The sequence below is a fragment of the Camelus ferus genome, chromosome 5 (assembly GCF_009834535.1).
Source record: "Camelus ferus isolate YT-003-E chromosome 5, BCGSAC_Cfer_1.0, whole genome shotgun sequence".
In the NCBI taxonomy this organism is placed as follows: domain Eukaryota; kingdom Metazoa; phylum Chordata; class Mammalia; order Artiodactyla; family Camelidae; genus Camelus; species Camelus ferus.
The window spans coordinates 78,468,779-78,486,539 of record NC_045700.1 but is presented as its reverse complement, the minus strand read 5'-3'; the positions used below and the strand labels follow the sequence as shown (position 1 = coordinate 78,486,539).

General features: G+C 38.6%; 2 protein-coding genes across 14 annotated transcripts in view; one reads left to right on the top strand and one right to left on the bottom strand.

Annotated features, from left to right (window-relative positions):
* Positions 1–17,761, bottom strand: part of NEMP2 (nuclear envelope integral membrane protein 2) — a 299,564-nt gene that overhangs the window by 115,852 nt on the left and 165,951 nt on the right. For 5 of the 8 annotated variants that reach the window (XM_032480174.1, XM_032480181.1, XM_032480179.1 and 2 more), the window contains exon 1: positions 3,718–4,200. The exons of the other annotated variants lie outside the window; for them this stretch is intronic. The gene's annotated coding sequence lies outside the window, so the exon portion shown is untranslated. Of the gene's footprint in view, positions 1–3,717; positions 4,201–17,761 lie in introns of those variants that run through there. 8 annotated transcript variants of the gene reach the window in all.
* NAB1 (NGFI-A binding protein 1) overlaps positions 3,123–17,761 on the top strand; it is a 38,693-nt gene continuing 24,054 nt past the window's right edge. For 2 of the 6 annotated variants that reach the window (XM_032480168.1, XM_032480167.1), the window contains exons 1-2: positions 3,123–3,311; positions 13,947–14,669. In XM_032480168.1, the coding sequence (XP_032336059.1) occupies positions 3,138–3,311; positions 13,947–14,669 (897 nt within the window). In that variant the 5' untranslated portion in view covers positions 3,123–3,137. Of the gene's footprint in view, positions 3,312–3,439; positions 3,710–4,297; positions 4,343–13,831; positions 14,670–17,761 lie in introns of those variants that run through there. The other 4 variants (XM_032480170.1, XM_032480172.1, XM_032480169.1 and 1 more) reach the window with 4 other exon arrangements.

Below are 17,761 nucleotides of genomic sequence, written 5' to 3'. Positions count from 1 at the left end.
TTTTTTCCCCAACAGGGATTGCAATACAAGTAAATAACCAACTTATAAACTACTGGAAACTAAACTAGTTGTATGTTGAATTTCTGCAAATTATTTGAAAATACTTTGAATATACAAAGGAAGTTTAACTAGGTGAACTTCATAATCCTTTAAATCTTAAAATTCTATAATATCTTGTATAATATGCAATATATGAAGATTTGCTCATTTTTTAGAAGAGCAAGTGTTTTTTAAAGTGCTGGCTCTTGAAATGATCCATTATATATTCCTATAAGCATACTTTTAAGATACTTGTTTATAATCTCCATATATTTAAAAATATTCAAATCTCCATACACTAAAAAATCTATTTAATCTACAATACACAACCAAAACTTTAAATTTCATATTGAAAAATAAAGGATATTTAAATTATATTTCCTATAATATGAATATTACACAAGACTCAGTTAACTGTAGGGACACCACCACAGAGGGTGGAAAATTTGTTAAGTATGGAATTGTTCTGAGTCAACAATAGAAGAACAAAAGGATAGAATTATACTATATCTTAGATCCTGCAGATCATAGGCCATGATGTTATTCTTTATTTCCTCTAAGATCATTAAAAATCTATCATTTGTTCTTTTGCTTTGAATCACTGAAGCATTTTAAAGAAATTTTTCTAAAAGTAATTAATTCTCTTTCAGGGACACTTTCATTCTAATGTCAGAAGAACTACCAATTTTCTACAATTTTTTACCAAAAACTTTATTTTTAGTTTCACAATATAATTTTTTTGTCCCCAAACTCCTATTTTTACAAATGCACTAATCATCGAAGTATTTTTAAGAATTATTTTTTAGATCCTATTAAATAGACATCTACTGAATTCAAGAGAAGTGGGAGACATACTTATAGAATGGAATGGAATATAGAATAACCAAAAACCATAATTGTTACCTCACAGGATGGAATGCTTTCCCTTAACAAACCACCAGGGCCTGGGAATGGGAAAAGAATATGTGTGTGTTGTCGGGGAGGTGGTGCTTAAGGGTGGCATTGGCGATGAAAGTAAGTGGTAAGAAGGTAAGTAAGAATCAACACTTCTTCACTTCTTTGAGTTGTCTCAGATACAGGTGAATGCCTCAATTCTTTTTTTGAGCAGCCATATTGATTAGTGTTGTCATTTAGACATACAGAACTGGATGCTAAAAGCTTTAAATTTTATCTTTCCTTCCTCCCACCATTTCCTCCAGTGTTTAAGGCAATGCAAAGTGGGCCAAAAATGTCGTTCTTAATGTGGGAAAAATGTACTATCTAAATGTGCTCAGAAAACAAACAAGGAGAGATTTCAGTGTCTAAATGTAGAAATAATCAGTTACAAGTCAGAAGAAAAAGTATCTGCCCTGACCCATTTCCTTTTCAGCATTACATTCAGGGCTGGCCAGACATATATAAGTTTGGCAAGAGGATTTAAAGGTGTTTCTTCCAATTCTGAAAACAATTCTACTGAGAGGCTCAATAGTCCAGGAAAGACTACTCATTTTACGACTTGTGAATCACTGATTGTACATCTTTATGGAAGAAAGTTACTTTTCTCTAGCTGTTCAGAACCAACAATGTCTACAAAGCATCAAGATTCCAGACAAGAAATGGAAGAAAAGAATTCTGCATATTTAATTTGTTCATTTGAAAATCGGTTAACCTATATCTTTCCAAGAAGTGGCCTTTATTTCATTACAACCTAAGTTAACTTTCTCTTTAGCAGAACAGGGTCCACAACTGCAAAATCCGGACAATTAGGCTAAGACACACTCCCAATAGTGATTCTTCAGTTGAAGAAAAATTTGAGGAAGTAAGCACGCTTATTCATATGAAGTATCAACACAAATATTCCAGACAGAACCTTTCACTAACACTGGAGAAAGAGGTTTAATTATATATTCCATTGTGGCATTACTCATTCCCATGACATGTTTTTGCAAAAAGGAAAACGTTCAGTACTTTAATAAGGTCTTTTTCTTTCAATGTTACCATCCCATCCATTGCTGCAACATAAAGATGTGGTATGAAGAATTTCCCATCTCAAAGAATGCCTTGTATCCCATTAGCAAAGTAGGCACACTCTGGAGATCGGCCAGGATGTGGTAATGGCTTTCTATAAAACTGGATTTTTATATATACGTTAAAATGGATTTACCTGTATTTACAGTGGTTTTATATTTACCAAATGCTCTCTAGCCTTCAAGAACAGAATGCTAAAACTCAAGGAATTCTTCCCTTTTTCCACTTTTGCAAAGAAAGGAAAAATAGACTCTAAAACAAATATCCAAATTTTCTGGCAATAATTTAAGTACATTTTTGGAGGTGTTTTAATTTCTTTGGTTAGAAAAAGTTCATGCAAACCAAACGCAAAAATTCTACAGCGTGCCTTGGGAACTCTATTTTAACACACCCCAGGACTGTTCCAGCGCTGTCGGATTTTTACACTGTGGAAACAGAAAATACTAACCAGTAAAATAACAGGCAGGTTTTCAGGAGGATTGAGAAGGTTGAAATTAAATTACTCAGCAAGCAAGACAGTTGTCAAAGCTGCAGTTCGGGTTTGTCGGTTCCCGTTCCTCCCCTCCTCCCCATGCCAGGGCGGTGGTGGGAAGGGGGCAAGATGGGCGAGGCAGAGATTCCCTACAACCGCCAGCTTTTCTTCCAGCGCCGCGCACCTGCCACCCCTCCCTCCGTGCGGTCTTAGCCAACTTCCCGCAGGGCGCCTGAGCCGGCTGGGCGAGGGGCGCACCTGGCCCACCAGCCTCGAGCCGGCAGGGGAGGGAGCAGGGGCGAGCCGGGAGCCCAGATTAGTGGGCCGAGCGCGCTCTCTCTTTTTAAAGTCAGCCTACTGGGGTATGTTGGATTTGGCTGGGCGTGCTCTTTGAAATACTATATTGGGAACCTCATACATTGAAAAAAAATTCTTTTTTAAATTGCAAACCTTCCCAGTTCAGTCGGCAGCTGGAGAGCAGGCCCGAGGCGGCATCCCCTCCCACCGGCCCGCCACCCCCGTTTTCCTCCATCCCGTCCCCTCCCCCCTGCCCGGAGCGGGACTCGCGGGAGCCGCCCCCTCTTGGGCGCCCACTTGGTTCCTCCCAGCTGCCGTGTGAATGGGCCGCCCTCCGGATTCCGCGGAGGGGGCGGCGGGAAGAGGCCGAGCCCGGGCCCCGGCGGCCGCCGCCCCCGCCCCCGCCCCGCGGCGGCCCACGCCGGGATCTGCGTCACTCGGCCGCGCGTGGGCGGGAGCCGGAGCGGCGAATGTAGCAAGAGCGGAATCTCCCAATGTGACAGCGCGCGGGGGGTGGAGGCGGCGGAGGCGGGCGGGGGAGGGGGAGGGTGCAGAGCACGCGGGGAGGGGAGGGGAGAGAAGAGGAGAAGGGGGGAAGGACGCAGCCGGGGGAGGTGCCGCCGCCCGCGCGCCGGAGCCTGGAGGAGCCGCCACCGCCGCCGCGGGCGAGCGAGCGCCGTCGGGGCTGGGGGCGGGAGGGAGCGGCGGGCCCCAGCTGGGTGGGGGGAGCAGGGAGAGCGCGCCCACCACCTTCCCTTCCCCCCTCGATGGGAGCGGGGGCGTCCCGGCCGCCGCAGCCGACTGAGGAGGGAGAGCCGGGGGCCGTCTCTTTGGAGTTGGGGCTGAGGCGTCCTCGGGGGAGAGCGCGCCAAGACCGCTGCAGCCGCTGGCCGAGTACGTACCAACTCGCTGTCCGCCGAGCGCAGGACGCGTTCGTTCTCGTGCGGCCGCGGGCGAACTTGGGGCGGCGGAGTCGCGGGGCCGCGCCGGCACTTGAGGGGGGAGGGCGTCCAGGGGAGCGGGCCCCGCGCGGCCGCCTCCGGAAGGAGAGGGCGGCATCGGGCTCGTGTGGGCGATTCCCGGAGAAATGCGGTGCGCAGGGGCAGCGGGCCCGACTAGCGTGTTCTGCGTCGAGGAAGCCGGGGGTGCCGCGTCCGTTTTCCTCACCCGGCTGGGGTCTTCCTGGGGGGCGCGGAGTAGTCGCGGGGTTGCGTGGAGTGTTGTGCGTGGTGGGTGCGCGCGCCCGCCCCGGAGTTTTGCAGCCACCTTCCCCGGAGGCAGAATCTTTTTGCTGGTTTGTTTACTTTTTATAAAAGTGTTGCACTTACAGTCTTAATTTTCGTCCTGGGTACACTCTCCTTCGGAATGTAGTTTTCTTTTTTAAAAGCGGAAGGAGAGTTTTGCTTGCAAGTGGCTTTCAGAAACTTGGCACCGAGGTGTAGTGGAAGCGAGAGACTCATTGTGTTCGCTAAGGCCGAGTGTGGAATTCGCAAATACATGTGGGACATACAAGCCTTGGATGCAGAGGTGTGTGACCTTATTCATGGACAGACGCTGCAAGTGCAATCAAATGGTTATGGTCTGCAGCCTCAAGGTTCACAGTGCTTCAGATATGAAACAATTCGAGTGAGCCTAAACGTTGTAACATCTTGGGAAAAAGGATAATTGAGTTGAAATATGCATTAATAGGTTCCGCACACTGAGTTTTGCAGCAAGTGATCAGGAGGAACCCTTGACTTGCATATACATTTATTCCTCACTCCGTGAGATCCGGGAGGCATGGAAAATTTGAGGGTAGCTGTCAATTTAAAATTTCATCCGAAAGAGTTAATTTGGAGTAACCTGTCACTACCAATTGGTTTGCCAGTGACGTGTCTGCAAACTTAAGAAGTGCAAAGATCAGAAGCTGTGAGGAAAATACTCAGATCTTGTTTAAAAATATTTTGGCAGTTTTAATAGATAATATTAGATTACATAAGAACGGAGGAACAGAATTTTAAAAAGATTAGTCACGTAGGAAATGCTAGGCTGTTTTGTAAAAAAAAAAAGTGTGCACACAGTGAAATACCTTCTTAAATTTTCAGTTTTTTGAAAAATTTCCCCTGTAAAACATACCAAATTATGACGTGTCATAATTTATGCGTGGATATTAAGAAGAAATATTGGAAGAGAGGATGCCTTGGATTTACTTTATTTTGGGTGGAGGCTGATATTTTACAGAAGACCTAAAAAGCTGCTTCTAGTCTAATCTAAATGCTAGTAAAAGTGGCTCTTAGATTTAGGGTTGTTTTTTTTTTTCTTCCATTTTTCCGGTATTTGAAATATGTAATATTGTCCTTTAATTAAGTTTTAGAAGTTATGTTGTCCTTATAGGTATTACCTTGCATGTAAGGGTTCTCTTGAGAATTTATAGATGTCTGGCAAGGTCAGCCTATTCCTGTTTGGGTATTTAATGGAAAATCAGCTCTTGAAAGAAAACGTCAAGGAACCATTGGAAGGGTTCTTGTTTTAATTTTATTATTTTTAGCATCTAGCATAGAAGTTAATATGCCCTCTGGTTATTAGAAAAATTTCGTTCTCCTTGGCTTTGGTGACTTCTTATGAATATATCAATAATAATAATAAAAACATTGAGGCATTGTAGATTTTTATTTTATATCATTCTGCCTGCTAATTTTGAATGTAATGAACATGACAGAAATCCTTAGGAATACTACACCTGATACAGGGAAATTTTGTGAACTTCTGTGTCTAATAAATAATTTGGGATATGTAATGAATACATCTTGTCTTATTTCAGAATTATTATTAAAATGGAATAATCTCAGCTAAATTAAAAAATTTTCCTTTTTTGTTGACTAGTGAATAGCATCCATTGCCCTATGGAAAAGTTAATAGATTTTCATTCTCCTTGTTATTTAGAGAGCCAGTTAAAGCACTAGATGTTTTCTTTTAAACATACTTTAAGGATATATTAGTTTATTATTATAGATTTTGGGGTTTTGTACTGTGGATGCTTTGAAAGAAGAAACTGTAATTTATGACAGAGTTAGGGAGTTCTTTGAAGAATCAATTGCATGAACTTTAAATATTTAAAGTAAAAGATGGTTGCTTAGAAACAGAAGTATGTCAGGTTTTTGTGTTTGTTGACCTAGGTGCTGTCCTAAGACTTAGGCTTCATTTTTTCCGTTATAATAAGTCTGATTGTTTTCGTTGGTGCTGTTCATGTGCATTATTGGAAATACGGGCTCTGTTAAATTTACCTTTGTGGGGAGGATATAGCTCAGTGGTAGAGCATATGCTTAGCATGCTGAGGTCCTGGGTTCAATCCCTAGTACCTCCATTAAGAAAACAAGGAAATTAATAAACCTAATTATCTCCCCTCCTTCAAAAAATAAAATTAAAACAAGGTAAATAAATCTAAAAAAAAATTACCTTTAAATGTGAAGCTGTATTTCTGAATATCACAGAACCCTGATACATTTTATGTTACTTTCATGAAAATGACCATTTTATAATATGTTTTGATCAGTTTGAGGTCTTGCTCATGTATAATCATCTTGTGTATGAATATTTCATTGTGGAGTTTATTAAAAATAATGACTAAATAATGCTCACTCAAGAATAATATAAGATTCCTAGCTCTTTTGCTTTGAATTTGATTTATTTTAACTACTTCTTTCATTCTTTTCAGTAGAGTGAAGAATGGTACAGTTATTATATTAAATGCAAATTTCCTTTGTGATCTGACATGTTCAATAACTACTACAATAGTACAATATACTCCCTTAAACATAATAATGGAACAAGTGGGAAATTAGAGAAATTGATGTTGGGAAAAATTAATAATCCTCATCTTGTCAGAATTCTCACAGCTAAAACATACCATTAAGCTTTCAAATAGTTTGTCATTTTTCAATATTGTATTTAGGATATTGCACCTTAATTTGCACAGTATGTTAATTCAGTAATTTTTATAGAGAAATTTCTGAAGAATGATAAAATTTATATGTACTACATGCGTACTCCCTGCTCATACAGCACTTAATGTTTCTTGAATAATTTGACTGTTAGTTAATCGAAGAATTTCTAGTCTTATTATATGAAATACTTGTGTTTACCTACTGGCATGATAATCAAGTTAATGCATAGTATTGTTTAATTGCAAAATAAATCTGATTTACTTTTTCTAATTTGTATAAATAAATTTTAACCTACACATTGAATACTTTAATTAAAATTTTAAGGGGTCTGTAAGAAGTTTTTTCCCCCAGCATTATTCAGAATTCAGAAAAATATCAGCAGGAGAGAACATTTTAAGTTTACTAAATTACCATTAATTCATTAGAAGCTTTATATTTTTTTCATAGCTATAACAGTAATAAGGTCTAAATATATCTTAAGATACATCACTGAATGCTTATTAATAAATAACGCCTAGTTAAACTGTTTGGTACTTGAAACACATACCTAGGAGTTAGTACCAGGGCCATCCCGGTAATCTTAAGTAACCCATGATGTAACTAAACTACATTTAATTATTTTAGCTTGAGTTCTGGGACTAGGACAAAAATGAGAAGAATTCACCTCCTAGGCATAACGCTCATCCTTCCCTAAGCTTCAACCTTTCCTAAGCCAAATTCTGGCATTTCAGAAACGTTTTCAGTCTCAACCTGTAGTGTACCCATTGTACCCATTGCACCCTTCTCTGCAGGCTCCCATACCTTCAGACTAGAGTCTTCCACACTGGTGATAATTTCAGAGGTTTTAAATGTAGTCACTGCCCTCAGATTTCCTATTTCCTTCCTTGCCATTTCCGATCTTTCATTCCCTTAGTGTGCAGTGGATCTCATCTAGGTGTTAAAAGGAAAACAATCTGGTGGAACTAATTTACCTTAATCTGTAAATGACTCATGAGCCAATTCTTCCCAAGTTTTTTTGCATTTTTTAGAAACTGCGAGAGGTTGCTGTTAACTTAGATTATTTTAAAGTAAAAATTTCAGGCTGTACTGGGAGGCAGGAATTTTTGGTCTTCTACATAAATAAGCCAGATTTCACTGGGATTTTGCCCTTGATTTCTCCCCACTCCTGGAAGAGTCTCTCTTTGGAATGCCATAGACTTCATAAAAATGTGTGTATTAAAAACACTATATGTATCTATGTATGTGTATACATATTTCTGCATCATGAGGAGGATTCAAGGGTAGTGTTTATGAATCCATTTGAATATAATGATCATTTATAATACTGATACTTTTTATTTGGGGATAATATACTGCACTTTAATTTATAGGAACCAAGAGGAAAAAGAATTAAGATCTCTCATGACTGAAATTGACTTCTTAAAATGCTGCTGTGGGGGCTAGACTGACATGATGTATACCACTAACCACGTGTATTCTTGTAAAAAAGCATTCTTTTATCTCTTGGAACAATAGCCATCTTGTTGCTTATAAGAAAGGAAGTATTGAGGATGAGAGAATGAAAAGGACTGTAGGTAAAGTAGCAGGATGTGCTGTTACTAGACTGGACACCAGTTTACACAAGGGGCATCCTTTTTGGAGTATAAAAGGAAGCTGCTAATCAGGATCTGACTCAAATGTTGAATTTCATTCAACAGAAGCCTTTATAGAGATGTTATTCTATGTTGAACACTTTGCTTGGAGCAGAGGGGCATAAAAGATAAATGAGACCTAGTCTCTACTCTCAGGGAGCTTACAGCCTAAGGCAACCTGTTCTGCAGGCTGCTTGTCTGTTCCACGGCTCCTGATGTACAACACTTAGGATAGCATTTATTTATAGTGTTTAAGTGTGTGTGTACCTATCTCCTGATTGTTAACTGATCTTCATGAAGAACCATTTGAGGAAATCCAGTGTATCTGTTTGGCACGAGCATAGGGGCAACTTAGGAACCAGAGAGGAGGCTGGACAGGTCTGGATGCCTAAATAAGTAGTTTGGATATTTTTTCTCCAGAAAGTGGGGAAATTTGCATAGGTAAGTAAAGAGCCACACCTGTACTTGAGGAAGATAAAGTTGGCATTGCTGTGTGGGATATACTGAAGATGAGGAAGCTGTTTTCAAAGTTGGGGCAGGAAGCAAGAAAACTTAGATTAGGTACTCTTGAGACAGAGAAAGAAAAAGGGTGGTGCTGTGGCCTAAGGACATGTAGATTTGAGGAAGGAGGAGGAGAACAGGAAGATGAATGGATGAAGAAGATGTGGTGTGTATACACATAAAGAGTGGAATACCATTCAGCCATAAAAAGTGAACCGAATGGAATTGGAGGGTATTATGCTAAGTGAAATATGTTAGACAAAGAAAGACAAATAAGGTATGCTATCACTTATATGTGGAATCTAAAAAATAAAACAAAGTAGTGAATATAACAAAACAAACAGACTCACAGATACAGAGAACAAACTAGTGGTTGTCAGTGAGGAAAGGGAAGTGGGAGGGGCAAGATAGAAGGAGGGGATTAAGAGGCACAAACTACTATATATGAAATAAATAGGCTACAAGGATGTATTGTACAGCTCAGGGATATAGCCAGTATTTTATAATAACTATAAATGGAGTATAAACTTTAAAAAATGTGAATCACCATGTTGTAAACCTGAAACTTATATAATATCGTACATCAACTATACCTCAACAAAAAACTTTTTTAAAGATAGAATCTCTACTTTATTAATCCAGGAAACTGGAAGAGTAGTGGTGCAACTGAAAGAAATAAGAGAGTTGGGAAGAGTAGATCTGGGAATCTGGAAGAAGGGAGGAAAATGAGATAACATACTTGCTTTTGGACTTACCACATTTGAGATGTTTAGACAGTCTCCAGCTGGTAGTTGAAATGCTGAATTATCAGAAAAACAATATGGGCTAATGATTCTCAAACTTCTCAGGTACGAAGATCACTTTTTAAATTAAAAAATGTGAGTATTTATTTATAATTTTACCTTTAGTGTTTGTTTATAGAGAATACATGTAATGACAACAACTATGAATTCAGTTACACTTTTAAATGAGTTTCTATTTTATTAAATCACAAAGTGTTCATTTGCTTTTATTTGCAAAGGAGACATGTGAGAGAGGCATCTTTTTTGCTCTGTAGCCAGTGCTTGGTGTGCATTTGGATTTGAGAACACTTTGCAGTAACTCCATGAACCACTGCTCCAAGCTACAGAGAACAGTTTGGATGTTGGTCCGCTGTAGGTGATACTGAAGCCTGGGAGTGGATGAGATCATCATGGGAGAATATGGAAGGACAGTAGGAAAGGAATCTAGTATAAAACTTAGGAGAATTCTTGCACTTAGAATATAGTAAGGGAAGGCAGCATAACGGCAAAAAGTCAGGTGAACAGCATTTCAAGGAATGATGTCGAGCTGCAGAGAGATTAAAGAGAAAGGTGGTGATCACTCAGCAGTTACTTGGGAGTTTTGATGGAGCAGTTGGGATGGAGGGCAGGCTGAAGCTTCTTGGAATAGACTGAGGCAGGTTTGAAGGAATGGTTCTTTTTTTCCCTTGTGACCAGTAAAGGCCTCTGTCCTACCTAAATCCCCACATCCCAGCTTGGGGAATACCAGAGAAGTTTTGTTTCTCATAGTCATGTTAAGTGCTTTGTTGTGGTCTGAGGACAAAGCAGGAGTTGACCAGTAACGTTTTCTGAGTCCAGGTAGCTCCTTGTTTCACTTAGCATCATTTGAATCAGGCAGATAACTGTTCCTACTCCAAAAGGAGCCAAAGTGAGGGGTTTTTTGGTTTTTTTTTTTTTAAGGTTCTGGAACAAATCATTGCCATTTAGAAGAGATCAGTGACTAACAAACAACAACAAATGGCCTCAAAAGAATCCATTGTTGTTTAATTCCACTTTCTTTGGAACTGACCAGGCTGAAGAATATTTAAGCTTGTGCAAGTGGAGGTTTGCTGTACATAGGCAGCCGGCCCTTGGTTTAGCTTTCGAATGCAGTAAAAATAGGTAACTGGTTTCTCTAACTTGTGGAATTCATAAAAAGGTCAGACTCAGCATGGTTGTTCCAGCATCTCTTGAAAAGGCTAGGTAACTGGAGTTTTCAGCTAAGTGGATTTACTGTACTGTTAACTTCATATACAATACAGTGTTGTGTTAGGATCCTTTTGTATTTACTTCAGATTGGAGAGATGCGGATAGCTGCTTTCTTTTGATTTATTTGACCTTCATATTGAAGCATGAATAGATACAGAGTTGGTAAAAACAAAATCTCATCTTATAAAAATTTTCTTTTAAATCAGATCAAGTTAATATATGAAGTGGTGGGTGTTTAAATTATCACAACAGGCTTTTGTAGGCAACTGAAACTCCTAAAGCAAAAGCTTAAGGAGAAAATTCCTTTCCCAGAAGTAAGTGTGGGCCTTTAGAGAGCCTCATGGGACTCAAAATAGTTCACTTATTTATCTTTCATCTGGTGTCTTGACTTTGGAAGTGTTCGCTTGGCCCTGACAGTCCTTATGGGGATATTATAATCATAACTACTTTCTTACTGGAACATAAGGGCTTTCTCGTAGGAACTAGGGGGTTTCCTTTCTTTCTGGGTAAAGATGAGAAAGGATAAAAGTTGAAAATTTATATTTTCTAAAATCACTGCCTTATCTCAGAAGAATAAAACCTAAATTTGGGTCTTTAGTTCTCTTTAAGTTTCTGTTTTTTATTTGTCCAACATACACTCTTTGTTTTCTTATTGCTCATAAAACGATTCAAGAACTCTTAGATTTTCTCATTTAATTTTTACTTTATTCCATGATTTGGGGGAGTATATATATGATGAGATCATTGATGATAACATAAATCTTACAAGGTTACAGTCCTCTTATAAAAAAGATTTTGTGTGTGTATATGCACACACGTGGTGTTTGTATGTGTGTAGAGTTCTTTTGTTTTTTGTTTGTTTGTTTGTTTGTATATTCTTGAGTTGAAAGCCTAAGGAGCTGTTATATTAGGTATATGATGGGAAAGTAGGTTTCCTTTCCTCTACCTCAGACACTTTCTGGAAGCCCTTCTATTTGGTATAATGTTGTTCAATACAGACTTTACAATACAGTCTGTAACTCCCAAGAGCTTGTTTTTGTGGGTTAGTGTCCAGCTGGATGATTGATTCTCTCCTTGAAGAGTCTCCTCTGGAGTGGGAAGACAAAGCAGATCTTCCTATGGGTGATTCAGAAGGTACAGAAATGTTTACCCAGAGAACTGAGGTGGCATGAACATGAAGGTGGTCTCAAAACCTCCAGGCATTTGTGGCGAACAGAGGGTGTACTAAATAGGGACCTACTAGTGTAATCTGCCAAATCTGCCAAATCACTAGAGTCTCCTGAGATCGACCCAGGGACCTGGGAAATTATATTTTTCAAAAGCACCCCAAGTGATTTGCTGGTGCCAATTCAGTCTTTCTATGTCCCCTAGGACGCCATCAGGTCACCTGGTAATGCCTTTATAAAATAAAGAGCCATAAAATTTGAGGAGGTCACTAGTTGATGAAAGCAGATGGTGGATGACACAGAGGTTTTAGGAGTGGGGCTTCCCAGCAGTCAGTCCTTAGGGTGGTAGAGAAAGGCCTTCTCCTTGGATGGGATGACTGAGACTGGAATTTTGTGTAGCATTCTGATAGATGGCATAAAGCAAAAGTCCCAGGCTTGGTGATCTGGTCTTCAGGGATGCCTGCCTTATCTTCCAATTAACAATTGCTCCTTACTATTTTGAGTTGAGTAGACCTTCCGTTTTCCTCTGATGTATGTATTCTTCTGGCCTTCTATAATTTTCTCCTTAGACGGCTGTAGGGTCCTTTTAATCCTAAGGGTGCACTGATCACAAGTTTACTTGTTTCTCTTAAATAGAAGTACTTGGCCAACTCCTCTTTGTATGTGGGAGGTCTCCAGGCAACTGTGAATAACTTTTAAAGGCTACAAGGAGGTCAAGAACTAATTTGCTGGGTCTTGTTCTGTCTCTTTAAAGGCAGGTTTCTCTGCCTTGCTTGGGCTGTGAAAGTATTACCCCCTTGGCTCTGTCTTAGGCTCTGCTGCTTCTCTGTCCCTGGTTTCATCCTGTATCTCTAACCCTGAGATACACTTAGGCTCCAGTCTGTTACTTTTCACACAGGGCAGTTCTACTTAAGCATTCTACCTGGTACCATGTTCAAGTGCCCTATGTTTGAAAGGGAATCCCTTCATCCCTGATTTTCTGTGTCCCCAATGCCTGTCGCAGTTCTAGACTCTCACACATGTAATCCTGTAGTCATCTATTACTTGAACCACAGAAAGTGTTAAAAAAAAATGGTAACCATTTCCTCTTTTTTCATCACTTACACTCAGTGATCACCAGGTCTTGTCATTTATTTGTCTGAATTTTTCCTGCCTATTTTTTCTCAGTTCCTAAATATACCACCTTCTATCTTCTCACCAGCAATTCATACTGAAATCTCTGTTCCTCTGCCTTCCAGACTGATCTTGCTAATTTTTCTTTGTAAAATGGGAATTAACTATACCTATCTCAGAGGACTGTTGTGAGGATTAGACATAATGTAACATAAAGTGTTTATCATATGGTCTGACACAGTGAATGGTGGAATAATATACTTTTTACCCTCTTCTGAATTTGATTATCCTTCATTTCACCTCTGTGTCCACACTATGGAAACAGCAAGGTGAAAAGTCAAAAATGAGACAGAGAACCCTGTGAACCTTGGTTTGAGTCCCTAGCCTTCTGCTTAGCTGGTTGTGTGATCTCAGGCAAATTTCTCATCTTCTTTGAGCCTGTATATTTTATCTTTAAAATGAAGACAATTACTGAACACTGACTCTTAGGATTGTTAGGAGGGTAAAATAACATAACTTAGGCATAGAGAGAATGCTTCCTTAACAGTCAGTTGCTATGCAAATACTCCTTGTTTTTCTTCTTCCCATACTGCAATCTTAAATCCCGTCGGGCCTAACAAATAGGTGTAAGAAGTTTAGAGCAAATGTGATGAGTGTTTCCTCTCTTTTTCAGGTTAAACCCATCCACAGTAATGGCCACGGCCTTACCCAGAACCCTGGGGGAGTTGCAGCTGTATAGAATATTACAAAAAGCCAATCTGCTTTCTTATTTTGATGCCTTTATCCAGCAAGGTGGCGATGATGTCCAGCAACTCTGTGAAGCTGGAGAAGAGGAATTTTTGGAAATCATGGCACTCGTGGGCATGGCCAGCAAGCCCCTTCATGTTAGAAGGCTACAGAAGGCTTTGAGAGACTGGGTTACAAACCCTGGCCTTTTCAATCAGCCGCTGACATCCCTGCCTGTTAGTAGCATACCCATCTATAAATTACCAGAGGGATCACCAACGTGGCTGGGAATATCCTGCAGCAGTTATGAAAGGAATAGCAGCGCCCGGGAACCTCATTTAAAAATCCCCAAGTGTGCTGCCACCACCTGTGTGCAGAGCTTGGGACAGGGGAAATCAGACGTGGTGGGGAGCTTAGCACTGCAGGGTATTGGTGAGTCCAGACTCTGGCAAGGCCACCATGCCACCGAGAGCGAGCACAGCCTCTCCCCAGCTGACCTCGGCTCCCCAGCTTCCCCAAAAGAAAGTAGCGAGGCGTTGGATGCCGCTGCTGCGCTCTCTGTAGCTGAGTGTGTGGAGCGAATGGCCCCCACGCTGCCGAAAAGTGACTTGAATGAAGTGAAAGAGCTGCTAAAAACCAACAAGAAGTTGGCGAAAATGATTGGTCACATCTTTGAGATGAGTGATGACGATCCACACAAAGAGGAGGAAATTCGAAAATACAGTGCAATATATGGCAGATTTGACTCAAAGAGAAAGGATGGGAAACATCTCACACTTCATGAGGTAAAAAGCCCACGTTTTTCTTTGTGTGTAGCGTGTTGTTTTTCTTCTTAGAGATAAGTTTGGTAATCGTTGTCAACTAAGGAGATACACTCCCTGAAAACAGAATTAAAAACATTTAGGTGTTAGTAAAATATAACTCTTTTGTGAAAACAGACCATATAATTGTGTTAGGGTATTTTTGTGTTGAACTCAAACATGTTGAGCTTTGGATCTACAGTGTAAGGTGACTTTAAGAAAAATTACCAGAATTTAAGCAATGACAGCACAGAGTCTGCGTTTATGAGGCAGTTTGCCCTTTAATTAAGAAATACAATGAGATTTTAAATAAAGCCATTCATTGAAAAATCATTTTTGTAGACAGTTATTTTAAGAAAAAAAAATTTTGTAATAAATAACCGGATCTTAAAGTGATTTTCAGCTAGCATAGAAGACAAAATTATATTAGATAAGTATTAGAAGAATTATTATAGCTTTTAATATTGTTTTGGCTTGACATTTGATATTAAAAATTCTCATCATTTTACCTTGGTAGCATCTATCCAGAAATACTTTGCTTAAGTAGAAGAATGCAGATATGCCTGCCTCGTTTGCATTTTCTCATCCATCTGGCCAACACATCATCTTTAAGATTTAGTCCAAGCGTCAGCTTAAGTCTTTTCTGATATATTTCCCCCCAAGTGGAATGACCTTTCTTTTCCATTTTTATCCCTATATAGACTACTGTCATAGTGACTTCAGCTTCAACACTTTACTGTACTTATAAATACTGGCCTGTCCCTCACAGTATACTTTGAGATTCTTCAAGGCAAAGATAATGGCCTATTCATTTTTATATATTCAGTCTAATGTACCCAATAAATGCTTGAAAAATAAATGCCTTTCAACAGTTTAAAAAGTCATTTCGTAGCTAAAGATTATAGCCATTTATCATTTATAAGAAAGAAATAAATTCTTGAAAAAAATTTTCAGTTGAATGCAGTATTTCATGTTAGAAACATTAGATCTTCCTCCCAGACTTGTACTTTAGTACAAAAAAGAATATACACTTACTGAAAAGTATTCAGTCATTACAAAAGGATGTAAAATAATTGAATCTGTAAACTTCCAAATACTTTTCTTTACATACACAAATATGGGATCATATTTTGCACACTTCTCCAAATTCCTTTTTTAAAAAATGTAACAATATATTCAAAGTACATATACTATTATTTTCAAGTGAGTACATATAGAGCTACTTTATTCATTTATGGGCTACACTATATTCCACAGTATGACTGTGTTGTTATTTATCTTAGCCATTCACTTTTAATGTCATTTAGGTTATTTCCATTTTTTAAATTTTACATATGGTGGTACATGAACATTATACGAATATACCTTTATAGGCCTGTGCATGTTTTCCTATAGAATGATTTCAACATGTAAACTAATGGGATCAAAGAATATGTAGGTTTAATATTTTAGTAGCTGCTAAATTGCCTTCTAAAAAAGCTGCAACAATTTACATTTCCACTATCATATATGAGTGTCCTTTTCTGCATGCTCTTGCTAATATTATGTTTATTATTTTTAATCCTTGTCAGTCTAAGAGATGAAAATTTTTCATTGCTCAAGTTAACTTTCCTTAGTGAAGATGAGTATCTTTACATATATTTGACATCCAGTTTTATATTCATACCCTTTGTTTTAATGTTGGGGTTTTTTGTCTTACCTTTAAAATATTGGTAAGAACTTTTTATATTTTAAGGATATTCGTTTTGTTTTATGTTGTAAGCATTTTCCCAGATTATCATTTGTCCTTTGACCTTTCAGACTGGTTGCCATGTGGAAGTTTAATTTTATGTAGTAATACCCATTGATCTTGTCCAATATGATTTCATTAGTCTGATTCTCTATTCCCTCACCAGTATAGAGTTACTTTAATGTGCTGTAGCTAAATAATATATTTTAATATCTGGAAATGCAAGTGCCCCTTTGTCAAATTTCCCCAAAATTTCTGTTGGTATTTTGACTAGAAAAGCCTTAAAGGTATAAACTAGGAAAAAAATTGATATATTTACAATAATGAAGGCTCCCATACAGTAAGATAGTAATGTGCATTTACTTATGTAGATCTTTTATATTCCTTACTAATTTTATAGTTCTTTATTCATAAGTTTTGCATATTTATTATTAGGTCAAATACTGTGTATTATGTATGTATATTAAATGTCTATATCATCCATATTAAATTTATTTCACTTGTATAGGATATACTAATAGATATAAAAAGGATGTGATTGTAAATGAAATTTTTTCCTGTGTTCTAATTACTATCACTGGCTGATTTTTGTGTGTTTTGTTTTCAGCAGTTTCACCATTTGATATTTTTAAGTAAATTATTTTAGGTATGAATGAATACTGGTGCTTAATATGAGAGAATTGGTTACCAAAATTAATCACAGGGTTTCTGTGATTTGATCTATTTTGGGCATATCCTTTTATAACTGTTATGTATTGTTGCTATACAATAACAGAGTCTCACTAGAACTTGTGAGTAGATCTAGAAATACAGGTAGCATTATAATTTCTATACACTTTGATACTTTCATAACTTATGAACCAACAGAGGAATCTACTAAAAGGCTATTAACGGTTGTCATTAGTAGGAAACAAGGGGCAAAACATGTAGGCAGTTTTAGTTTCATATTTTAAGTCAGTTTTCATTTTTAAGACATAGCAGATGAAACACAAAGTTGACTCAAAAGACCTTATTTTTATTAAAGTAAAAGTGTGTTAAAGAGATGACTTTAATAAACCCGATCAACCTCACTAAAAAAAAAAAAAAAAAAAAAGTCCTAACTTACTTAAAAAAAAATCCAAAATGAATTATTTCACACTTGGCTTTTGCTCAGAGGCTCTTTGCTTCTTTGGAGAAATAGGCACAGGTGGTATTGCAGTAATGAGACCATTGTGGGTTTCCCAAATAAGGGGACACTCAAAATGAATGCTAGTGGGCTGAGGTGTGGAGGTGGGGGCTTTGGGAAATGTGGCTTTTGTTTTTGAAACTTAACTTAGACCATACCACTTGTTACTTGTAACTCAAGTGT